At 38.2% G+C, this 25,092-nt stretch overlaps 1 protein-coding gene across 9 annotated transcripts in view; it reads right to left on the reverse strand.

The window, feature by feature from the left end:
- RBFOX1 (RNA binding fox-1 homolog 1) overlaps window positions 1-25,092 on the reverse strand; it is a 414,111-nt gene that overhangs the window by 135,801 nt on the left and 253,218 nt on the right. For 8 of the 9 annotated variants that reach the window (XM_065412632.1, XM_065412628.1, XM_065412634.1 and 5 more), the window contains exons 3-6: window positions 12,807-12,950; window positions 9,507-9,560; window positions 2,885-2,977; window positions 1,183-1,243 (exon numbers count right to left, since the gene is read on the reverse strand). In XM_065412632.1, the coding sequence (XP_065268704.1) occupies window positions 1,183-1,243; window positions 2,885-2,977; window positions 9,507-9,560; window positions 12,807-12,950 (352 nt within the window). The remainder of the gene's footprint in view (window positions 1-1,182; window positions 1,244-2,884; window positions 2,978-9,506; window positions 9,561-12,806; window positions 12,951-25,092) is intronic. The other variant, XM_065412636.1, reaches the window with a different exon arrangement.

The raw sequence follows: 25,092 nt of genomic DNA on the forward strand, positions 1-25,092 counted from the left end.
GAACAGTTATTTTATTTTTGTTGTGCTTGGGGGGGGGGAGCATGACACATTCACTAAAAAATAAACAGCTTACTTCTGTTTGCCCCACTTTTTAGCAAAATCTCAATAATGAGCTCTCAAATGTGGAAAATAAGTTCCATTGTATTTCAGCACTGAAGAGTGTCTCAGCCAATTGTGGCAACCTGCCTTTATTGATCATACGTGTTCAGTTTTCGTTTGTATTTTTTGATTGGCCAATAGGAACAAAGATATTAGTTTGGAAAGCAAATGGTTATAGCAAAAGTATCCAAGCCAAATAGAACAAATAATTATTGTCAGTAAATCCATTTCTGTGCTATTTTTTGTAGTTGAAAGGTGTTAATGATTTGACATAACTCACAGTAAATAATCTTTTTTGGCAAAGCTGCTGAATTAAGCACTGGAAAAGGGATGGGGGGGAAATCTCTTTGAAAAGCATTGCCCAGAACACCCCTCCCCCCATTTCTACACATGACTCTTCTGTCATTAGTCTACAATATTGTACCCTTTTGTTAAATCAACAGCAAGGACATCATTTTTAGGTGATTAGATTCCTTTATAGAAAAGGGGGAACCATAAAACAGTTATAATTTGCTCTCTACTCTCAACAAATTGTGGAACAGACAACAGAAACAATCCTGAAGTAAGCTGTATTATGATAATACCAAAGAGCAGCTCATGCTTGACAGAGGGAGCATTCTTCCTACCTTCCCTGCAACTACATCATCCAGGGCAAAATTGTCCCTATGATTAGTTCATTCACTGCTATACTAACGCTGCACAAAGCCAGAAGAGAATAATCATGTCCTAGCAGGTATATTCTCTGGTACATGCAGCATCAGTTTACATATTGCTACTATAGTTCATCATTTAGGTTCTGATCCTGCAACTCGTTGCATGCAAATGGAATGCTGTGCCTACAAGGAGCCACATTGAAGTCAACAGATCTCTGCCCAAGTGCATCAGTTTGCCCAACAATAGGCCTCAATCCTGCAATGAACTTTGTGAGAATGGCCCCATGAAACCCTGTAGAGGCCACAGAAAGTCATTAGGACTGCATGCCGTTGCAGGAGTCCACCCACAGGGAGCAGCTTGCAACATTAGGGCTTACATGCATTCTAGTATTTGACAGTAAAAGAAAGGATCAAAAGCTCATGCACTTACCATTCGTATAAGGGTTGACTGTCTTTTTATTTGTCATTACACGTGCTGTCGCGTTATTTACCTATGCACATAGAAAATTAAATTAGTAAATGTTATAGAGAGAGTCTGTGGTACTATTAAATGCATGCATTATTACTGCTATTAGTCATATAAAAATAAAATGCAATTTAATTTTTAAAAGGCAGTAGGTGCATAACAAAATCATACTATATATAATTACATTTACTTTCATAACCATTTAAACTTACAAATCATTTCAATAAAGCAACATCGTATCATTTAAACTTTAATAAAGACACATTAAAAGCAAATTAAAAAGGTACTGCATAATTTAAGATTTAAGAGCATGCTTATATTCCATGATAACACTGAAACAATAAATATTTTAAAAAAATATCTTTTATATGAAGGAACATGCAGTGGAGTAGAGGGGGAAGAGACAAGGTACAAGGAAACAAATAAAATGTCAAAAAAAGGGACAAACGAATTTTAGCAGTGTGCAACATAACCCTTTAGAAGAGAAGTACCATTGGAAAAGCAACATCTAGCATTCAACACTTGGAACAAGAGCCTTTTTCATTGCAAGAATTAACAAAATCATTCAAGCTTTAAAATCACAGCTAACAAAAGGATAAAAAGAGGGTGCATTATTTAACACAATATGGAGTTAACAATCTGAGTAAGATGTGCACGAAGTCATATCCTCAATCCAATCAGTGCCTCCCAGGCTTGCTTAAAACGTACACTCAATTACAGGCGTACCAATATAGAAAAAAATATAGCATCAAGAAAACTTAATACAACAAGTCAAAAAAATTCACGTGGTATATCAGCGCTAAATACGTGAAACGGCAGATGGACTTCTCCACTTACCATTCAGCACCATCGCCAGCATGGGTATGTATACAGTTACCATGGTTACTGAGAGTTTGGTGAGGGCCCTAAGCGCTACCGTCGAAGGGGGAAAATGAAAAGGCAAAATATGCAACATCTTACTCAAAAGACGACAGCATTTTCAATTGGTATTTTTTCTTTCTCTCTTTTTTTTTTATTCTAACAAATATGACTCTGAGGCAGTGTTGAAGGGGACCCAGTGGTACCAAAAATATTTGGGTTTGTTTTCTGATGGGGATGGATGGATCAGGCCAACCAGGAAAACTAGCCTGGTGGTTACTTTGAAATGAAACTTCCAAACCAATTGATTTGGTTGTTGTTCTTTTGTTTTACTTTTGTCTCTTTTTATATCTTTTGGATGCTATAATCTCCCAATCTGAGTTATTTTGAAAGCCACTGTGGATCCCACATCAACCCGGCATCAAAAAGAAAAAAAACCCGACCTTTTGTTTGTTTTTGTTCTTGATTTTTTTGTTTGTTGTTTTTTTGGAATTTACTGCACCCATTGATTTACAAAACATAGAAAATAATAACTTCAAAATATTAAAGCTTTCATTTTGTCTCATTTCTGTCATCCACCTTAGAGCAATAATGATAATAATAATAATAATAATAATCACAAAAGAAATAATAATAAAAAAAACCCAAGTAAGGCCAGATTATCTCTTTATATATAAATATATATATAAACAATGGGAAGGGGAAAGGGGAGCACACAAAAGACACCAATGATGCATCTGAAACAACAAATGAGAGTGAAGCAGACATTTATAAAAAAGATGAAAAGGAAAATATTTTGAACATGCACCTCGATTTTACGGCCCTCTACCACGGTGCCGTGTAATTTCTCCCTCGCCCTGTCCGCATCAGCACTATTTTCGAAAGTTACGAAACCAAATCCCTGCATGCAGGAGGGAGAAGGGGGGAAAACAACATGCACATTATTATTTCAGTCAATGACCACTTGTTTGCTTATGTTCTCTCGCTTTAATTTAATATTTTCTTGTTCTTGCTTCATTTCTGTAACATGCAAATTAGAAAAATTATAATCATACTGAGATGTGCAATAAATAAGCGACAAATGTGAACAAGTTTTTTTTTTCTTTCATCAGTTAGATAACACCCCCTGAAGAATTCAAAGAATGATACCAAAGATACCTTTCTCAATGTCACTACAGAGGAAAATAAATCTAACAAAAAAATGAAATCAAAATCAAATTTACAGTGTCTTCACATAGAAAAAATGAAATAATGAGAAAAGAAAGTGGACCACTTTTTAATGACATGCAGATAGTCTCAACAAAATAAAAAAAACGTGGGCACAAAATTCAACACTGAATGCCAATATACTCTAAAACATTGCCTACTTAGTCATGCTGTTGTGATTGTAAGAAACATTTTTCCCATGCAACACTAGGGTTATTTAAACTTTTGTCAAACTGTATAGCCTTTACTTATTTTTTTATAAAAAACAAAAAAACAGAAAAGAAAAGAAAAAGAAAAGAAAAGAAAAGAAAACCACCAACAAAAGTGGTACTTTTATAACTAAGCATAAACTTTCTGGTTTTCAAAAGATCAAACAAAATCACATGATGTGAATAGAAAGAAACTTTGATAAAGTAAGAAAAATGCAAACATTTTGAATAAGTTTAACTGCTTCATTCGGTATTATTTTTGACATACAGTACATGCAACTGAGACTGTTTACTCTACCTACTCCCATGTTAGTGGGATAGAGTTATGCAACTTTGAGATATTATCATGAAAAAAACTAACCACTAAATACTTCAACACCAAAGGAAGACATGTGTATGTCTTTTCTGCTGCATACTAGTTCTTTGACTATTCTAAGCACTTAACATTCTTATATTAGACTAAACAAAGACTTCCAAGTTTGCTAGCATTCTTTTTTTTTTTTTGTGCTAAAGCAGATACATACGATTTTAAACTTGGAAAAATTAAAATGCTTCATCTACCACTGACATTGTTGCTAAAATAACTTTAAAAATGACATTTCATTATTTAAAAAACAAAACAAACATTTATATATCATGATCAGAAAATGTACTCCAACCCTTTGAAACAATTCAAATATTGCCAATGCTATGCTTTTGCATGTCACCTTCTATAATTTAAGGCCAATTATCCCAATAGAAAAGCATTAACCATGCTCAGTGTTTCAAATCAACAAGCATGTGCAAAACATACATGATCCTTTATTAAGGACTGTTCCCATTCCAAGTTCTTCTGCTGTATATAAAAGAAATCCTGTCCCAGCCACACACAATTTTCATCCTCATTCACAAAGAATTCTCAGAACAACTTTTTTTGTGCAGTGCTCATCTTTGTTAGGCCTGGTCTACACCTAAAAATTAGATCAATATAACTATGTCTCCCAGGGGTGTGACACAGTTAGGTCAACTTAACTCATACTGTAGATGCAGCTAGCTAACACCTCTTGGAGAGGTGGATTAACTACATTGATGAGAAAAAACATTCCATCAATGTAAGAAGTGTCTGCACTATGGCACTATCGCGCACAGTGGCAGCACCGTAGCTGTGATGCTGTAGCATAGACATGCCTTTAGGCACCTCAAGCAAGAGACGTTATACTTCCACACACCTCTGCCCCTGGCCAGGTCCCCACCACTGTGTTAATAACACACGACATAAACCGTGATGGACAAACTTTATAAAGCCAATCTTGATATAAAAATATGTATCTATAATTCTGCTAACTAAAGCTGCATCCACTTCCTCAACCAGGGTAACATTATTTCTGAGGGAAACATGGAGTCTCTGTGGCAACATTGCTTCTATGCATAACTTAGTCATCTTCTCCCTCTCCGCCTGGTCCAGTCCATTGTTTAATTTTGCAGTCAATGTCTATCCAACCCAGTAACTCCTTCCCAGCAATCTAACCTATCACTACTTGCCCTGTATTAGCAAAAAGGGTCTATGGATTAGGAAAGGGGAGGGGCAGAATGTTAAGGGTTTTTTTTTGGGGGGGGGGGGAAGATATTCAACCCGGCAAAAAAAAAAATTAGCTAAACAGGAACAAACACAAACCATTCAGAATATCATACACACAAAACCAAAATAGTGAATTAATGTGTGAAAAAACATTAAGAAACTATTGGAAATTATCTTTTAAAAGTGGAGATTGGTATTCCTTTTATCTATTCAAGCCATAGATTTATTTATTCTTGTGCATTATGTAGGGAAGTGTGTGTATGTACATGTGTGTATAGCAGTAATGTATGGGTGCAATTTTCTATCCTCTTCTAATTAATTCTCAAACAACATACTGGCTACTTTCAATTACTATTTACCCACCCATTAAACCTCCCATGTTGGAATAGCTCTGTAAACAAACTCTTAAATTCAAGTGCCACTGAGAAAATTCCTTAGCAGAACCTTATCACTGCAGCCACTGAACCAGTGACCTAAAGCTCACATAATAGTGTAAGTTACTCTAATATTGTCTAACTGTTTGTTCACCTCTCTCCTCCAAGCAGAATAGTCATCTTCCCTGAGAGGCAAGAACTGAAAATTTGGTATGAGTTCTAAGACTGTTAATTATGACCTAGAATTCTAAAAACAGTCTCCTGAGTAAGCCCATTTGCTCGTAGCACCAGTGTGCATTCCAGATTTTTTTTAAATACTGGGAATAAAAGAAACACCCAAAATAAAATATCATAAAGAAAAAAGCACCTTTAGTTAATATTAAGGTGGAGCTACAAGCTAACTAAAGACAAAATATCCAAACATTTAGGAATGTGTGGCAGCTGTCATTTTGAATTCCTTACATTTATTTTTTCTTATGCATTAACATTACTTAAACAAAGCTTTTATAAACTTTTTACACTCATATTTTAATTTACAGAAACTTTATCGGATAATAACTTTTATTCATCAGGTGCATAGAGCTCTCTCTCACACACACACGCATGCACACACTTTTACATATCTATGTACATTCCACACTCAGCATAACTGCAACTAAACAAATATTTATTCTTGTACTAATCCATAATATGAGCTGTCAAGTGCTCAGATACATTAAAGGACACTGAAGGAAAAACAAACAAACAAACAAACAAACAAACAAAAAACCCTGTACTTGATCATTAACCAAGTTTTAAATGGCAATGCATAGTCTTGTTTTTGATTGGGGAGATGGTTGGGAGTGTTTGTTTGTTTGTTTGTTTTGAAGGGCTAACGGGCCTTATATTATGGACAAATGAGCACATACATGTTTGTAAAATCATTAAATAATTTACAAATATAGAAAGATGGTGTTCATTGTTGTTAGAGTACTTTTACATCTCTAGAGTAAAATCTTACCTTAGCAGCTCTGCAATCGTCCCTAAAGGACAAAACCAATTTGCAGCAGCTGTGGAGAGTTACTGAAACCCAGAGCCTCAACCAGTTAGTTAAGGAAGCATGTTCAAGGTTAAAATGCTAGAGCAACGTTACAATGAGTCTGCTTCTGACTGATATAAACTGAATTGCCCTCACAGGATTGGAGTGGGAAACTCGTGAGTTCCCTCAGATTGCCTTCTCTGAGCTTATGTTTCCACTTTATGGCAAAGCACTCCCCACTTAACGTTGTAGTTATGTTCCTGAAAAATGTGACTTTAAGTGAAATGATGTTAAGCAAATCTAATTTCTCCATAAAAATTAATGTAATTGGGGGGGGTTAGGTTCCAGGGGAAATTTTTTTTGCCAGACAAAAGGCATTATATACATTTTAAACAATTTAAAACAAGCAATTTAATACACCCTACAGGTATAAGTTTTAAATAATTTTAAAGAAACAATTTAATAATACAATCATCACTGCTGAGTATGAAGCTTGCTTGAGGTGGTGGAGTCAGAGAGTGGAAGAGGATGGATTGTCCGGCTGCTCCTCTTGCTGTTCTTGCAAGCACAGGCACTGACTTTGCCGGGGGCAGGAGGCTCAGCCCTTGGCCCATCCACCCCACCCTTTCACCCAAGTCCCCACCCTTGACCCGCCTCTTCTCCCCCCTCACCTCCTCCCCCTTTACTTCGCATGCTGCATCCTCGCTCCTCCCCCTTCCCTCCCCCCTTTCTGAATGCTGCAAGCCAGCTGATTGCGGTGGGCAGGAGGGAGGGGGGAGGCGCGCCGAGTCCTCGCTCCTCCCCCCTTCCCCCTGCCCGGGGCAATTAGCTGGCTTGCGGCGTTTAGGAGGCAGGAGGGTGGGGGGAGGAGTGAGGACTTGGCACGCAAGCTCCCCCTCCGCCTCCCCCACCTCCTGCCCAGGGCAATCAGCTGGTTTGCAGTGTTCAGGAGGCAAGGGAGGGAGGGGGAGCCTGCGTGCCGAAAGCCAGCTGATTGCTGCGGGAAGAAGGAGGGGGAAGGCGCTGATCCGCGGGGTCTGCCAGCGGGCAGGAGGTGCTGGGGGGGGGGGGGGGGTTAGGGAGGCTGCCAGCTGTGGAGAAAGCAGGCAGCCAAACAACGTAAGAGTGGAGCATTGGACAACTTTAAATGAGCATGTTCCCTAATTGATCAGCAATGAAACACCCAACGTTAATCGGGACGACTTTAAGTGAGGAGTTACTGTCAATTGGGGGTGGTGGGCAGTTTGAACACTGCTTTGGAGGCAAATTGCTATTCTCTGTTTATCTACATTAGTACTCATGTTTTCTGGATTTGAATTGTTTCGTGTCATGTAAGCTGCAGTTTACAGAAGTACCCATGCTCAATTCCTGTCTAAATGCAAAAGGTGATTTGATGTGCTTGTTAACCGAATTACTGGCATCTACTCTTTTAATCGCGGACAGAGAGGGCGCTAAGGAAACTGAGCCTTGTGAGACCCTCTCCAAGAGCTTTTTTATAGAGTAGGACAGTGGGAGGTTTGCATGGCACAGATGCCAACCCCTACTGTAGACATGCTGCACCAGTGTAAAAGCTGACTTGAGCTGGTGCAGCACCCATCCAATAAGGTTCTGCATTGGTGCAGATATATTGGCACAAAAAAAGTCCAATGTATAAAAGCCCATAGGGTGAGAGGGTAAATATACTGACCATACTCATTTAAGCCTTGAGCTTACTCCTGAAACCACCAAACAAAGATGCCTATTGTGCTGTTTGTTCTGAAATTTTAAATCTATCTGCTAGGAACAAGTCTTAGACAACCAGTTTCTTTCACAAAGACTCCTGAACAGCCATCAGATAAGTATAACAGATTTCAGTCACTAACAACTTGAGCCCAATTTGAATTGGCAACCTAAAGTTAAAAGGCCCTGCATTCCTGTATTGGCTTAAAATCACCAAACTTTTGAGTGATACCGTTCCCCAGCATCTTTGTTGTTTTACAAAATAGGCAGTAAATATTCTAATTGGGTGAGGGGGATGTCAGTTTATGAATGACAAAGCAACTCAAACAGGTTTTGGAGTTTAAGGCCTATGATGATTGCATCATTTTATATGGAAGAAAAGGTGACCATTTTAAATTTAGAACTAAAAATGCTGACACATTAGGAGAGGGATTAGCAGAAGGATTATAATGTATCTGACATACTAAAAGAGAAAAAGGCTTCCATCATTAATACTGAATCATATGTAGGAGGGGAAGAATTATTACAAGTCGAATATATAGGGGGACAAAGATTAGAATGAGTCTGACATAAGGGGAGGAGAGTTACCATGCATATGACGTAAACATAGAAAATTATAGTGCGACTGATCTGGGTAAGATTTATGGGGAAATGACTGTTGTTTTGCACCATTTAATGTAAATTATCGAAGCATAACAATCTTATTTTTTTATTTCTTAAGTACCCAATAAATCAGGCTATAAATTTAAAGCAAAGTAACTTTCAGGAGAACTAAAATAAATTTACAATACAGTACATTGTCTTTATCGGTAGAAATACTAAAATAAATTGTATTCAAAGGGTTGGTGCATTGAAGTTTTTAACTAACCAGGAAAACATCTGCACATCAATAATCTGGAATAATCACATATTTTATTGAGTAATTACTCAAGAGGATATTAGATTATATTACCAACTTTCATTTCAATAGCAGAAAATACCTATTCTAGCAAATGACGTGCTTATTTTTCTGCAAATATGACTCATTTTATAAAATGAGTAAGGTAATTATCACTGGAGGATAAAGAATCAGCCTAGACAATATATGATTATATTTAAAAGCTGAAAGCAAAATTCCCATTGAACTTTGACAGTTTATAGTAGTTATAATTTTTCCTTTCAAAGGATTTAAAATGAGTCCACTGAATTTCTTGCTGTTTGGGAAACTGACAAAAGGCTTCAAAAGGTGTTTCCATTCAAGTGGATTTTTAAGATGCATTTATTACACCAGTGCAGTTGTTTTCTCTTAATCTTATCAAATACTAAAAATCAATTAACTGATTCTTCTGGTGAATTAAACTGCTTACCTTTGAGCCTCGCTCATTAAAAATAATTTCAACATCTAAGATTTTACCAAATTGCTGAAAAGAAATAGAAAAATCACATGAACATAAGAAAATCTGAAAACATCATAACAGAGATGTAGCAAAGATATTTCATAGTATTAGAAGATTTAGTACCTCATATATAGAAAGATATTAAACTACAGGCCAGTCATGCAATAAAAAAATGACAAACTGAAGAGTAGCTGAATCAAATGCATGTTGTGATGAGCCTGATACATAGCTAAAACTGCACCACTACCATTCTGCATAATCAATAACAGCAATTAAAATATAGTAGCACCTGCTGACTGTGAACCACGCTATGGTTAAACTCATATCACAGTGCCGTTAAAGAGAAAAGTTGGTGAGGTAATATCTTTTATTGGACCAACTTTTGTTGGTAAGAGAGACAAGTTTGTGACCGTACACAGAGCTCTTCTTCAGGCCTGAAAAAGAGCTCTGTATGAGCTTGTCTTTCTCACCATAAGAGGTTGGTCCAATAAAAGACATTACCTCACCCACTTTGTCTCTCTGATACCCCGGGACCAATAGGGCTACAAAAACACTGCATATCACAGTGAAATGAAAGTCCCAACATTTTACTTACTTTTTAATGGCTTTTCAGTCCTCTTATAATGATGTTTCAGTATAGGTAATATCCCACTGTGCAACTCCCCTTGGAGTGCAGCAATCACCACCCACCAGACAGGTATTAATTGTTGCATTTAAAGGTGATTATCACCTCCCACTCATCCTCAGAGGAATATTAGCCCCTTGGTCTTGTTCTAGTTGCTCCCAGTGAAATGAAGAGGAATAAGGACATATTTGCTACAGCTTCTTCTGGCTGTGAGTAAAGATACAGGGTGAAATCCAGGCTTTATTTAAAAATCAAATGGGAATTCTGTTATTGATTTCAGTGGAGCCAGTATTTTACCCATATCTTCTAAAAGGATACACCACAGCTTCCAGTGCCCCCTCAAAGAAGATAAAGAGAGACACTTCCACCAGTGCTGAGTTTTTCCCAAACAAGCCCTGTCCTACCTTAGTGAAACTCTGTTACTTGTGCGTGGGAATAAACCGTACATCTTATAATAATAATTACTATTATTATTGGTGTTATCATAGCCCTAGACACTGTCCAAACATGCAAAAACGCACAGGTTCTGTCCCAAAGAAAGAAGTTTCACTATACCTGCTTTGGTAAAGGGAATGAATGCTAACCCTGGGCAGTATTTAGTATGGATAAGTCAGAACATTTTTTGATGCAACACGTTTTATGATGTGACACTTTCCAGTACATCACTCAATGTGTCATGTTCTCCTATTTCATGTGTCACTAACATGTCATGTGAAGCAGTGTAACTCTGGTGAGGCAATGTAAGTGACAAACAATATACTACAATGGAAAGACAAAACAATGCAGGCAGAAGCAGAATAACCTAGTGAGTGTATAATATATTACAGAAATTAGACTCTACTCCAGTCTACTAAGTACCTTAAGATATGGTAAATACATCCATGACAAGAAAGATAGAGTTCCTTTTATCATTTTAACTTTTTAGAAAAATCAGCACACTCTTGTTATCCTTTGCTTTTCCCCCCCAGTTACATTTATCCTCCAAGTAACAAATGTGTTAACCGCTATTGTTAGCTTATAAGCAGACAATTGTCTAATGTTTAAACTATAATTGGTGTATATATAAAGCCGGGTGAAGTTGGAAAAACAAAACCCAAACTAGTAAACAAGCCTGCTCTCCTCAACTCATGCGCCTAAAAAGAAATCATGTTCATAACAGGATCAAGGTGCAAAGGATGGTTTCAATATCAGGCTTCATTTCAGAAACTTCACTAGAATTCGCAATGATAGGAATTTGAATTTCCCATCAGTTTAGAAACTCAGATTTCTCTGCACTGTCCAGGTTGGTTTAACAATGAACAACTGAAAAACTGAATTTGCTGGTTTTTATAGGAATCTTTTTGTCTCAGCTTGCAAGTGGGAGACTCAATGCAGCTATAGCTCCAATAGTGTTACTGTTACCAAGTTGTATGGAAGCTGGGGAATTCCTGCAATCTTCCAATTTGAAAGTAAGATTTATTTGAGTTTTCTGAATCCTAAAAACTTGGAATGAAAAACACAAATTAAATTTAGTTTGTTTACAGTTGGATTTTAACACCCACAAAACAACTCTTGTATTTTGTGCATTTAGAAACGGAATCCACCTGCTTTCTGAGTTGTTTTATTTAAATTTAATTTTAACTGATTAACATACATTTATCCTAGGGAGTTCTCATATGTCATCAGATGCTTTACAATTTTGTGCTCTGAAATGTATGGCATCAGATACACCTTTGTATTTGGTGGGGGGAGAGTTGCTAGGGCAATTCCGATATGTTTATGTGAAAATATCCCTTTTTCCCCACTATCATGTCAGGATTCAGTTCTTAGTAGATATTTAAGTAGATACTTCTTCTGCTCCATTAGACTGTTAAAAAAAACAAACTAGAAGATAAATTCATTATACTATATAATGAATTTAAGTCAATTACTTGACATATTTTGTTCCTTCTTGTCTTTTAATGGGACTCTGTTATTAAGTGGGACTATATCATATATTAAATAAAACTCATACACAATATAAATATGTGTGTGTGTGTGTGTGTGTGTGTGTGTGTGTATTATATTTTCATACCCACATAAAATAACTGCAGGTTCAAAATCTAGTACAATATCCTGCTCCAGCATAAGGGTATCTGTGAGTTATTTATGTTTATTAAGATGATATGAATAGGTGCAAAAAAAGGCAGGTCCAGTACTGGAGTATCATCTGGCCACGTACAATTCTTTGTGAAAGGAGGCTAATAATAATGCAGTTGTTAGGACAAGTAATGCCTATTTTTTACTGCTATGCTTTTAAAGATCCACAACCCCTGGTGTGGAATTCAAGGTGAACAGAAGACTTCACAAGAGAGTATGTAAGTGTGTAATAAGTTAAGCCAGTATTAATTACTTGCTTTCTTAGAGTACGAAAAGATATGATATTCTGGAGATCTACCATCACATTATAGCTCTGTAGAGTACACATAGTATTGTTTCTCCTTACAAGTAGGATAAGCAAGTCAGGCAATTAGTTATGAGTAATGGGGGGGGAAAGGGTCTTACAATGGAAAGCATTATGTAATCTTAACTTTAGGTATTGCTGCTAGCTCCACCTATAATGTAAAGGTAATGCTTCTTTTAAAATGTGACAATAATAAGCATGCAAACAAAAATATAGTACTTACCCCAAACATCTGTCTGAGATCTGGATCTCGAAATCTGAAGGGTATATTTGAGACATGCAGCCGTTTCGGCTGTGATTTGTTTTCTGTGTTTTCAGAGGATTGTGTCTGTTGCTGGCCGTCAGTCTGTGCTGCATCATCTGTCTGCTAAAAGAATTAAAGCAAAATAAAGTAAAACATGCTCTAAGTATTGCTCTAGTTTTAGATATAAAAATAGTGGTGGGTTTAACTCTCAGGCAAGACACACAACTGAAAAGGAAAGAAGGAATCATTCAAACAATAATGTAAAAGAAAATCCGAAGTTAGAGATGTGAAATATCTGTTAATTCACCTAGTCCATTGTTACATCTATTTCAACAACATAGAACTTGGAAAGGAACAAGCAGTATGGGGAAGAAGAATGTAAACAATTATGTTACATTTTTAAATGTTTTTAAATAAATGAAGAATAAATATTTATCTCTGAATTAAAACATTGTGGAAACACCTTTAGCCTCCATCACTGTTTTCCGAAGGAAATTGAAGCATCATGGCCAGAAAACAGCCTAGCGGTAATAGCACATTATAAACCAGAGTAGAACTTGGACCTTTATGCAGAGGCCAATAAGGACTTTCACTCAACTCCAAGAGGGAGGAAACACATCACGCCATACTTGCCATTTCATAAGCAGTTAATGGGCTTTGGAGGGTAACTTTATCTAGAGGAACAGTCACTATTACTGAAAAGGCCTTGAATGTTCAAGGGACTAGAAGTACTATTAGAAGCAATGTAACAAGTTTCAATAATGCCCAAGATAAAGATGAAACCCAGAAATTAACTTCTGAAGAGTTTCACATAGGACCAAGAACATGTAGTGTTCATCAATTGCATGTCTATGGCAATTCTATACTGCAGTTTTTAAATTAGATCTTACATTTGGATTACATCACAGTTGAAGTTTGTTTCAGTTTAAAAAACCTAATTAGGAATTACAAAAAATATTATTAAAACACATTGAATTATTAATAGCATATCAGTCAACTGAAAATTAAAATTTATCATCTTTAGTCAAACAATACTTGGGATAAATCTCTGTGCATTTCTTTGATGACAACATATAGGGCCTAATTAATCACTCTGTAGCATATGTATATGCACAAGTAGAAGCATTTATGAATGTGTGTGTAAGTTAGAAGCTTAATTTTTATATACATATAGATTCACACAAGAACACAAGGTTAGAAAAGGGAAGAGGAAAGACAATGCAGCAGGAGAAAAATGGAAGGATGCAAATAGAAAGACCTTTAATTTCCCCTTCTCTTTCACTTCCTTTCCTGTCACATGCCTCTTCTATATGTTCCCTTTGCTAGTTTTTCAGTTGTCTTCTACTGTTGCTGTTTAACTACTATTTCTCATGTATACACTTTTTTTAAATATTAAAAAGTATCCCACTTCCAGCTAGCAACACCAAACTCATCTCTCATGGCTTGAGTGTCAGCAGGCTGTATTTCATTGGTTGAAATTTTAACTGTGATGGACAATAGTTTTTAATCGTGAGAAAAGCAAACGTATCATGCTGTTTAACCAATAGGTTAAACAGGCTGTAACAGGGCAATCTGCCCCTTTAAGGGCCAGAGGACTTGGGACCAGCCAGCCCTGTTTGCAAGCAGAGCACCTTTAAGAACGTGTTTGGGCTCAGTAGAAGGGATTATAACAGGGGTCAGGTGATTCCTATAAAGCACTGAATGAGCTCAGCTGGAGCTACAGGAAGCAGAGTGGTGAGAGACATGAGGAAAGGCCTCTGGGTCCCTACAACCTACTTTGGTCAGGGCATAGCTTGTTTCAGTGTTACGTTGTGAGTTTTTGTTTGAAGACTAAACTGTGCCCTGAAGTAAGGGCCTGAATAGACATTCTGCGTGGCATTTAATCTTTCCTAGGCTGGGGAAACAAGCCAACAGGCCTACATGGGTACTCAGATAGCATGATTAGGAGGGAGGTAAAAGAACCTGAATAGAATAGAATAGAATAGAATAGAATAGAATAGAATAGAATAGAATGTACAATTATGCTGAGGTTTGCAAGTAACAGAGTTACTTTTAATTTCATAATGCTCACCATCACCACATTCTTCTTAACTGCCTTCAACTCTTAAACTAAGTGTAAATAAAATCTCCAAGTTCATCTCCTTGTATTTTCTCTACTTCTGTACAAAAGAAAAACCTTCCAGAAAATAACCAGACAGGAAGACAGAGGCATATTGTGTGCAATTTTTCTTTTTTAAAGTCTCGCAATACCCTCAGAATATATGCAAAAAAAAAAAAAAAAAAAAGACTCTGCAAGGCTGCACCCTGCACCTGCATGGAGCCCCACTGAGCTCAACTGTGTGCAGTCACTTCTGGCACTGTGGCCTAAATGGACATGACAGACAATGGGCTGGATAGAGGAAGTATTGTTAACTGAGGCACAGAGAGATCAAGTGAATCTCTCTCAGGGTATGCGCAGTGTGCCCAGCCATTTGATAGCATCATCATCAGCCAGGTGAAGAGCCAGTAGCCTGCTGTCAAAGTAAGTCAGTGGGCCCTCATCAAGCATATGTGACAGTCTGAAGTCGACCGCATCTACATTGTGGGTCATTAGAGAAACCCCATTTGAAGAGATTAGCCGCACAATTGCCCTGTCCTGTCCAAAACCAGTTCTGGGATGACCACAGGTGTCTTGGCAAGTCAGAACCTGGTGGGCAGATGTTTGGATTGGTGACGAGAGAGTGATTAACAACTGTCATCACTGACCATTTGTTATGCCAAGCAGATTCCACCATCATGTCCTGTGGTGGTGTAAGTGACCATAAAGGGCGTCTAGAAAACAGGCGAACTGGCAAGATAGTTGAAGAGGTCTGAGTACAGAAGCAAGTTGCTCTTCTCATCGATAATGGCCAGGAGCAGGATGGAGGCCCCCACATGGCAAATATGGGGTCGTGCTATGTTACTAAGTATTGGCAGCAATGGCAACGGAGTTGCATGTAAAGTCCCGGTAACAATGCACATAGCTTTGTGAAGCTCTACATCGACCAGCCTCGCGTGAGATGAGCAACACCAGACAGAAGCATAGTATTCTGCTGTTGACTAGTAGAGGGCAAGTGCTGACGACCTAAGTGTCCGGATGCTTGCACTCCAGGTTGAGCCACCCAGTTTTCTGAGCAAGTTGTTCCGAGAGCTAACTTTGGCCGCTGTCTTCTTCAAGTGGTTGTGGTACATCAATGACCTATCCAACGTCATGCTGAGGTAAACCGGATGTGGGTTATGCTGCAAGTGTTGGCCATTTAAGAAAATATGTAACTCATGGCTTGCGCTTGCATTATGCAGATGAAATACGCTAGAAACCATCTTACAAAAGCTTGGTTGCAGGTGCCATCGAGTACTGTAGTGTGCTATGAGCTTTGTATCGTTGTTCAGGGCCTTGTCAATTTCTGAGAAGGACTGAGCTTGCTAGCTGCAGCAGATGTCGGCATAGATAAATTTGCATGAGCGTGCTGCTGGCAAATCGTTGATGTACACATTGAACAGTATTGGTGAAAGAACTGAACCTCGAGGAAGACTATTAATCTGACACTTCCAGGAACTGCAGGGGTCGCCCATGTGTACTCAGAGGCACCTATTTTGGAGGAAAAGCTCTACTACTTCGACCACCCAACGTAGGGCAACTCAAGAGGGTTTACACAGTAGGACTCTGTGCCAAACTGTCATAAGTGGTGGTCAAGTCTATTAATACGGCTCCTGTCTTTAGATTTTGTTGAAAATCATTTTTGACAAATGTGTCCAAGACTTAAACTCAGGCACTATGTCCTTTCCTGAACTCTGTGTGGTCAACCTGAAAAACATCGTCCAACTCCAGAGTAATTTGTTGGAGGATCAAGCACTCAAACACCTTACAACACACTGACAGCAAGGATATTGGGTAGTAACTCGCCATGCTATGGGGGTCCTTGCCTGGCTTGAGAATGGCAATAATCTTTGCTTGACGCCAAGTGCATGGTAGCTTGGGTCAAGTGAATGACCCAAGTTCACACAGCTTTAACTGTTGTTTAGCATATTGTTTTGTAGTTTTCATATATTCTGAGGATACTTCAAAAATTCAAGTGTATTTCACATGGGTGCAGGGATGTGTTTACAACAGTTAATTGCAGGATTGGGACCTTGGACTGTTAAGCATGGACTGACTCTTACTATGTGTTTGTATAGCATCTAGCACATTGGGGTCCCCATTTCAGAGCTTCTAGGTACTATTGTAATACAATGCAAATAAAATAATACCATCAAATTGCATATTTTGTCTGTGTGCACAGCCTTACACAGTTTCATTAACTAAGTAATAATCTCTCTCTCTTTCCCTGTTAGTCTCCTATCAAGTGTGATTTGGGCTCAATGTTTTGAAACAACATACACAAAACTTAAGAACAAAACTGGGCAATGTGGCCTCGCCTCCTCTAGATCCATTTTGCTTTCCTCCCCGATTGTCTAATTCTTTCTTGAAAGATGTTCAAGATTGCAGCTTCAATTTCTGTCTTTGGTAGTTCCATCCACATGTTAATTCCAAGCCTTGTTCTCATAAAGAAAATACAACCAAATCCTAGGCCATGTTTACACTACCAAAATGTGTTCTTATAGCAATGTAGCTAACTTGTTTTAACACTGTACCTCCACTATACCTACGGTTGAGCTAGACTAGATACATAGAATTTAACAGGACATACTATCTTGCTGTAAAAACGCACCATTTTGGGTAGTGAAGACTTCACCCTAAACTCCTTACAAAACGTGTTGGCACCATGTGTACAATTGGTACTCAAACTAATACCTAGGGGTAAAAACACTGAGTGAAATCCTGGCCTCACTGAAGTCAATGGTGTCCCCCACATTATTTTCAATGTGGGGATGATTTCACCCATTGTCTAAGTTTGGTAGGTGAGCATCATCATGATGTACACACATGCAGGAGCCAGTTCTACAAAATATGGAAAACTCCTTATACTAATGAAGCATTTTCTAGTGGTCTGAGCAAGTGACCACTAACAAACTCTGACACTGACTGTCCATAGCTCCACCGCACGCTTTTTCTTCTACCTCCCTAGCTCATAATGGGGATTCATCAGCAAATATCTGTTAAACACACTGCAGATTAAAACATATGATTAACTGCTATGCATTAATATTGTTATTTTAAAGAGATAAGAACATTTTCTGTCCTAAACTGTTCATTCCACTATCTAAAAATAGATTAAAGTATCTAGAATTTATATTTGGAAAACTGTTCCATCCAAAATCATCATGAGGATTACATTAGCAGGTCAATCATTTGAACAGAAGAAATATGAAGGTAATTTGGTGTATGGTGGTAGGTGTCGGGGGGAGGAGGGACAGGAAAGGGTGGAAATGTAATATTAAGGAACAATTTAAAGTCAATTAGAGTCATTTGAACCTAGTTTCAAAATCCTGAAGAGGCTTTTTAGCTTCAGGAACAAAAGATGCCCCAGGAAGAAATGATATCATCAATATATTGTATAAATGCAAATAGGAAAAAGTAATTTCTGTTCATTGTATTAATATAAATGATGAGAAACAAGACGAGAGGAAGCGTTGAACCTTGCAGTGTTAGTATGCCTGAAAAGTTAGACAGCTTTTGTACCACGATCAAACCAGATGAAGCCCTGAAGATGATGCCAAAATGGATACATTTTGGAATTATGCTGGAGTTGTAGAATGCATTCACAATAATCTGACTGTGAGTAACTGCTGTACTTTGGTTTTGGGGGTCGCTGTTGTTTTGTCTGTTTGCTGATTTTTAAGAGCAGCCTTTGTTTCACAGAAAAATGTGAAATTTAACTGAGCTTCACCGAACAATTTGTCAGAGTCAAGGTATTTAGGATTTGAAAACCAGATATGTCAGAAATTGTTTTCGTGTATTTAAGTGTCATACCTGTCACATCCCTTGTAAAGACCTCAGACAAATATTAAAACTGTGTGGGGAAAGGGTTTGCCAATGGTAACCATGTATCTATCCAACCTATGTTTGTTGCCCCAATAGTTGCAGGAATTTTCAGGGAACATGGGTCCATGCTAACCAAGCTCAAAGTAGGTGACAAATTGAAATTCAAAGTCCTTATTGCTGAACGAATTCATATTAACACTGAGAACATAAGATATATCTAGCACATAGGTGGTACAGGTTGAACCGTGAAGTGTCTCCCAAGGGGAAGCCTCAAAGCTTTTATGGATTTCAAAACCTGGAGTGAAATCCCACATTGCATTACCTACTACAGTTCCCAGAATATTTTCATTGCTGAATGCATCCCCAGCAAACTATAAACAACAACATACAACACAGAAATATCTACTTTAAAGACCTCTAACTGACATTTTCTTAAAGAATTAACTGAAACCAAGAAGCAAAGCATTAAGTCTGTACAGCACACCCTGCCTGCCTTCATACCACCTGGGAATAAGAAGTCACCTCTTGGGAATGTCTCTCAGAGAAGGTGGGTGAGAAGATCTCCTGCTGTCAAGCAAGGTGGAGATGGAATACATCCAGGTCTTTTTTCTGCTGATGGCCTATAGTCCCATCACTACCACTAGGTAGCATCAGCCAGTCCTAGATTTTGCATCTGCCACTCACAAGCCACCTTGTGTGTGCCAAATCATTAGCCTACATCAGCAAAGATGGTTGATGCTGGCCCTTCCAAGGGGCCCATACTAAATGTGCTTCAGGAAGGGGTGTGAAGCAGCTGTTATTGAAAAGTATTTTGTCCCTTTTAGAATTTTATCTATTAATTGAATAAACTAACCTTTGTTTTGGGGTTTTTTTTAAAGCTATGTTTTTAATGTAACAAAGCTGTTGGGATAGTAAAAAGTAAACCTGTCTATAATAGTAATCGCATCATTCAATTCTTGTATATTATGTTTGTATTTATAGTACTCCCTGGGACTTCGGCCGGCCCGGGGCTCCTCCAGCCAAGGGGGGGGGGGTGCTCCAGGCTGCAGCTGGCCTGGGGCTCCTCCGGGATGGGGGGGGCGTCTCGGGGCTCCGGATGTGGGGAGGGGGAAGAAGGGGCAGAGCTGGGGACTAGCCTCCCCAAAGGGGGGCTCCACCCGCTGCCCATGCCTTTGGTAGTATAAGATGGGTACCAGACAGATGGAAGGGTTTAAAAGGGGCAGCCCCATGTGGTGAAGCTCCCTTTTACATGGAGCAGTTGGTTAAAGGAACAGAAGGGGGAGTTGGGGCTCCTCTGAGTGGTATGGCAGGGAGCCAACTCCCCCTTTCTTATAGCCCACCTTAACCCTCCTATGAAGGGGGGTGGATGATAAGGTCCCAGCAATGGACTGGCTGAGGGACTTGGATGGAAAAAGAGGGGGGAGCTGGCAGAAGAACTTGGGTAATTATTGAATGGTTAGCTGCACTGTACACTTTTATCTGCCGGGTATTCTCAGACATCTAATAATAAAGATGCGGCCTGTTTAAAGCCATATCAAATGTCTTCTGTCCTTCTTTCGGTATAGCCGGACAAACACCTTGAATTCTACAGAACCCTACAGTGTGATTTATAACTAACACAGACAGAATGCACATGATATGTATATGACATCTTAAAGTAAAAGCAGTTTTTAAACTGATAAACCATGAAGTCACTGATTAATGTTTTTTCGGCCTGAATGCAGGTGCTGAGGACCCCCCAATTCCAACTAAAGTCAATGGGAGCTATAGGTGCTCAGCATCTTTGAAAATCAGGCCCTTAGTTTATGGACTGGCTTTCTTCTACATGTCAGTTATTACTATATTAGCTTAATTTCCAGCTCTGAGGATCAAGAAGCCATTTGTCATCTCCACCAAAAGGTCACGTCTGCTCATTTGCTGTATGACTTTTTTCTGGTTCCAGTGAGATTGCATTTCTAATTTAAAAATCTTGATAAACAATTACATATTTTAGAAGGTTATTGATAACTATTGCCTGGACCCAGCTACAATATGACTACAACAACATGCTTCTAATTATGAAGTGACTTGTATAAACCCTTATTAGCATGTAAACCACTTACTAGATATTTTTAATACACAATCCCAAGAATTCAACAACATCCTTATGCCATAAATGTTAAAAATAAGCTGCTAGAACTTTAATGTTTTAAAGATCGCAAATTGCATTCACAAGTACTTTAATATAGAATTGTGATACTCTATTTTCCATAATCATTTCTAACTCTATCAAAAAGTCTGAGCTACACAACTTTAATCTTGGTAAAATTTGATTTAGGTATTGATGAATTTGGAGAGAAACTTTATGCAGGGCATGCATACATCTTCACAAAGAAATGTGTCTTCATATGTCAAATTTAATTTATCATTCTTAGCTAATTTATATTCCCCTCTCCATCTCAAACCTCAATCCTATGGTATTTTTGCTCTTTGATAGGTCACCTTTCTCTAGGCCTCTCCCCGACCTTATCCACTATATTATTTTTTAAAAATAGAAGTGTGCCTGACTGTTTGCTGCCCATAAAGTATGGGGAACAAGAAAATACAAGCAGCACCATAAACAAGGAAATACCTGTATCCTTATACTCACTAAAAGAGCTAAAGCTATATAACAAAAGATGCTTCTCAAATGACACGATTAAAGAGACATAGGCTACACTAGCAATATTTTTCATAAATATAAGCATCAGATCATATTAATAGTTTTATTATTATAGGCCTAGCTTAACATAAGTAGGTTGCATCATTTCTTAGTGGGCATAATTGGGAAGGTGAATGGAAGATTAAATTGTAAATAGGGGCTTGACAAACAGTATGCTGGAGTCAGGATTTCTGTGATACCTCAGATAAGCAGCAACACCCTGATGCTAAGAACTATAGACCTGGAATGTAAAGATCAGGTTCCATGTAAACAGCACGTGGACAGAGCATGCTGTATCAGGATATGTTTCTGCAAAATAGCCAAGCCAATCAAAAAATGTGTGATTTAATATATAGCAAACGCAACGTAATGTTTAAATATAAAGTACTTCTGGGGGAATTCTGCACCAAAAAAATAAAAATTAAGTGCATGATATTTTAAAATTCTGCACATTTTATTTGTCAAAATAACACAATATAATCACTCTCCCATTATCGGCCCTGGGCTCCCAGTGCCTGTGCCAAACATGGGTGGAAGTGCTGAAGGGAAATCACAAATTCTGCGTGAAAAAAATAAAATTATGCGGGTAACATTAATTCTGTGCAAATTCTGCATTGTGCAGTGGCACAGAATTCCAGCAGGAGTAAAAAAGGAAGAGGTTATCTGTGTAACTTTGAATGTGTGATATGCCCTGTACCCACCCCCTAGGCTTCAGTCTGATCAACTCAGCATAGCTTTGCTGTATGCCAAATAAAGGAACCTGAGTGATGAAATTCAGAGTTGAATTTAGTGTTCTGGATCACAGAATGAAGCATTCTCACAGAACGGGACAAGGTGTTCTGGATAAGTTGAGTGGAAAAAGGTCTTAGAGAAAGAATCCCAACAATTACTCTGATAAAAAAAAAATTAATGATCAACAAATTTAAATGTAAATTGTGGCAATATGTTAATGACAATAACAGATATCTTTGGAATAATTTACGACAATAGGATACTAAAACCATATGGCATCTGATACAAAGAGAGCCTCTTTGGAAAATCTGACATAACTCTTTGCAAGGATTCAGTAATATATTGCATACTAGCTCAAAAGGGGAAAGTAAAATGACACACACAAGCGAAAGACAACATTAACCTTCATTTTACTGCTGAAGTTAAAATGAGTTGCATCCATTAAAAAAAAAATCTATCACCTTCCTTTGGCTTGCTAAATGCCTTGGATATTTGTACATATTTTGCAGGAACTTATTTTCATTGATCTTCCTCCTCTCCTCCCTTCAATACACTATTCCACAGGGCTATCCCGCCCCGCCAGTTTTGGTCAAATCACACCCCCCCCCCAAGGGAGTTGCATTTATATAGTATTCAAATGCTTTAAGTAATATAACAGATTTAAAACTTCATTTTTAAAAAAAAATAAGAATATATAAATATGGGACAAAATTCTGCTCTCATATACACTGGTGTAAACCCAGAGTAACTCCATTTTCTTCAATCTCTTTTCAGGAGTGTTATAAACAAGAGTAGAATCTGGCCCATGGCACTTTTATAAGTAAACCTGCATTGACAGAATATGCTTTAGAATAACTAGATATTTGTTATATGAGCTGAAAATACCATCCTGTGTTTTGTAAGGAAGTTCTTTTTCCTTTTCCAAAATATTATTCAGTAAATTTAGTGCATTTAACCCAGTTCTAGAAATGGAAATATTTTTTATCCAGTGTTAAGATTTTCTCCTGTTATGGAGCACTCCAAAAGATGAGAGAGACATCCAGGAATGATGGCCATTCATTCATTTATGAGCCTCTCCACTGAGGCTGCAAAGTAATGAACAATTGTGATGTGGTCACCTGTTCACCAACCAAAAAATTGAGACCACATCATTACACATAAGCCATGTGACATGGCCAAATTCAGATCAGTGACCTCAAAGTAAAAGGATGTGCATTTCATTAGCAATTTCTTGAGCCACCTGGCCCCACACTGTAGTCAAGTTCTTAAAATCAATTAAAAACACATTCAGTTTATTTTATAAAGATTACACCAGGGTCATTCCAATTATCACCAAGCTATTTTAACTGAGAGGCAAGTTAAATAAGGGAAGTGAAATAAGATAACTGCTGGTTCTATTATAGGTTTCTTAGCACTAATCATTTAATTGGGGTGACCAGATGTACCAATTTTATAGGGACAGTCCCGATATTTGGGGCTTTGTCTTATATAGGTGCCTATTACCCCCCTCCCCCACCTCCTGTCCCGATTTTTCACACTTGCTGTCTGGTCACCCTACATGTAATTGAATAAATATTTGACACAAATTAATATATTCCAGAAAACCAGTGAGCCATGTCTGTGTTTACTAATATAAATTCCCCACGAAGTATTAACTCTGGGCCAAATTGCAGCCTATTCTGCACACGTGCACCAGGTAACCCACACTGTGGGGGTAAGAGCAGCCTCTGAAAAGTCTCTTCTCCAGATTCCTTACAGGTGGACCAGGAGTGGGCTGATCCTTGGATCAAGCCCAACTCATACCCAATGTGAATGGCAGCAGAGCCAAGTCAGTGTGCTGGGGGACATCACTGCACCACTATAGAACAGCATTAAGATATGAGCCCCAATACCATGTGACACCAGTAGGCAAATTGTGACTCAACGTCCCAATCTACTTTCAAGCTGCTCCTGGGGCAACACAACATTGCAGTGTCTCTTACATGGTACTTGTGGCAAAGCACTATTTAGCCCAATGAAGTGAAATGGCACCACATGTTCAATGTGCTAACGTTACTGCCACAGAGAATAATTTGCATCCTAAATCCAAACTGCAGGTTTTACAAGAGAATAAACCATATCTTCCTCTTTAGCTTTCCCATGTGCCACATGAATTTTCTGCTTTTTAACCACTGTCATTACAATAGATAATTGCATTCACAATTAAAACACATTTCAATTTGATAACTCATGGCCCAATCCCAAAGTCCTTACTCAGACTAGGTATGGGTTTGGCCCATTATAAATATATTACACATCAACAAGGCTATAAAACAGTACAAGATTCAGTAGGGTGTAGAATCAGGAACCTGGAGTCTGCATAAATGGCTACATGGTACCCTTAAGAGTGTTAGGGTGCACACAAAGATGCACCAGTCCAGTGGGATCTTCCAGGGGATCTGTACCTAACATGTTCACAATTATTCCAGTAGCTATGGGCAGCAAGTGCCAAAATGGCACCCTCCTAATATTGTTTCACCCCACACCCACATTTTCCTCTTTTGGTGGTATTTACAGCTAGTTTTGACATTAGCATTAAGCAGTCCTTGCTTTTCTTGAGCACAACGACTGCAATTGTGTTTGGTCTCTTGCTGGGGCACAAAGAAGGATGGAAAGGAAACTCTTTGTGCCCTCCTCCACCCATTAGTGAAGACACAAACTGGGCCATAATAATTCTGACACTGAAATGCTGAGTGGCCATTCTAAGTTCTATTTTTCCTCTTCTTTTACTTCATTAAATTATGCATGCCCTACTAATCTCTCTCTTTCAATTGCAATTATTTTGCAATTATTTCACTGCAAAATACCCCTGGTGCTCTATACAATCCTCAGTCACCAGATATTGTAAGTTGGCTGTCTGTTCACCAATGTGG

Source organism: Emys orbicularis, chromosome 10 (assembly GCF_028017835.1).
Source record: "Emys orbicularis isolate rEmyOrb1 chromosome 10, rEmyOrb1.hap1, whole genome shotgun sequence".
Taxonomy (NCBI): Eukaryota; Metazoa; Chordata; order Testudines; family Emydidae; genus Emys; species Emys orbicularis.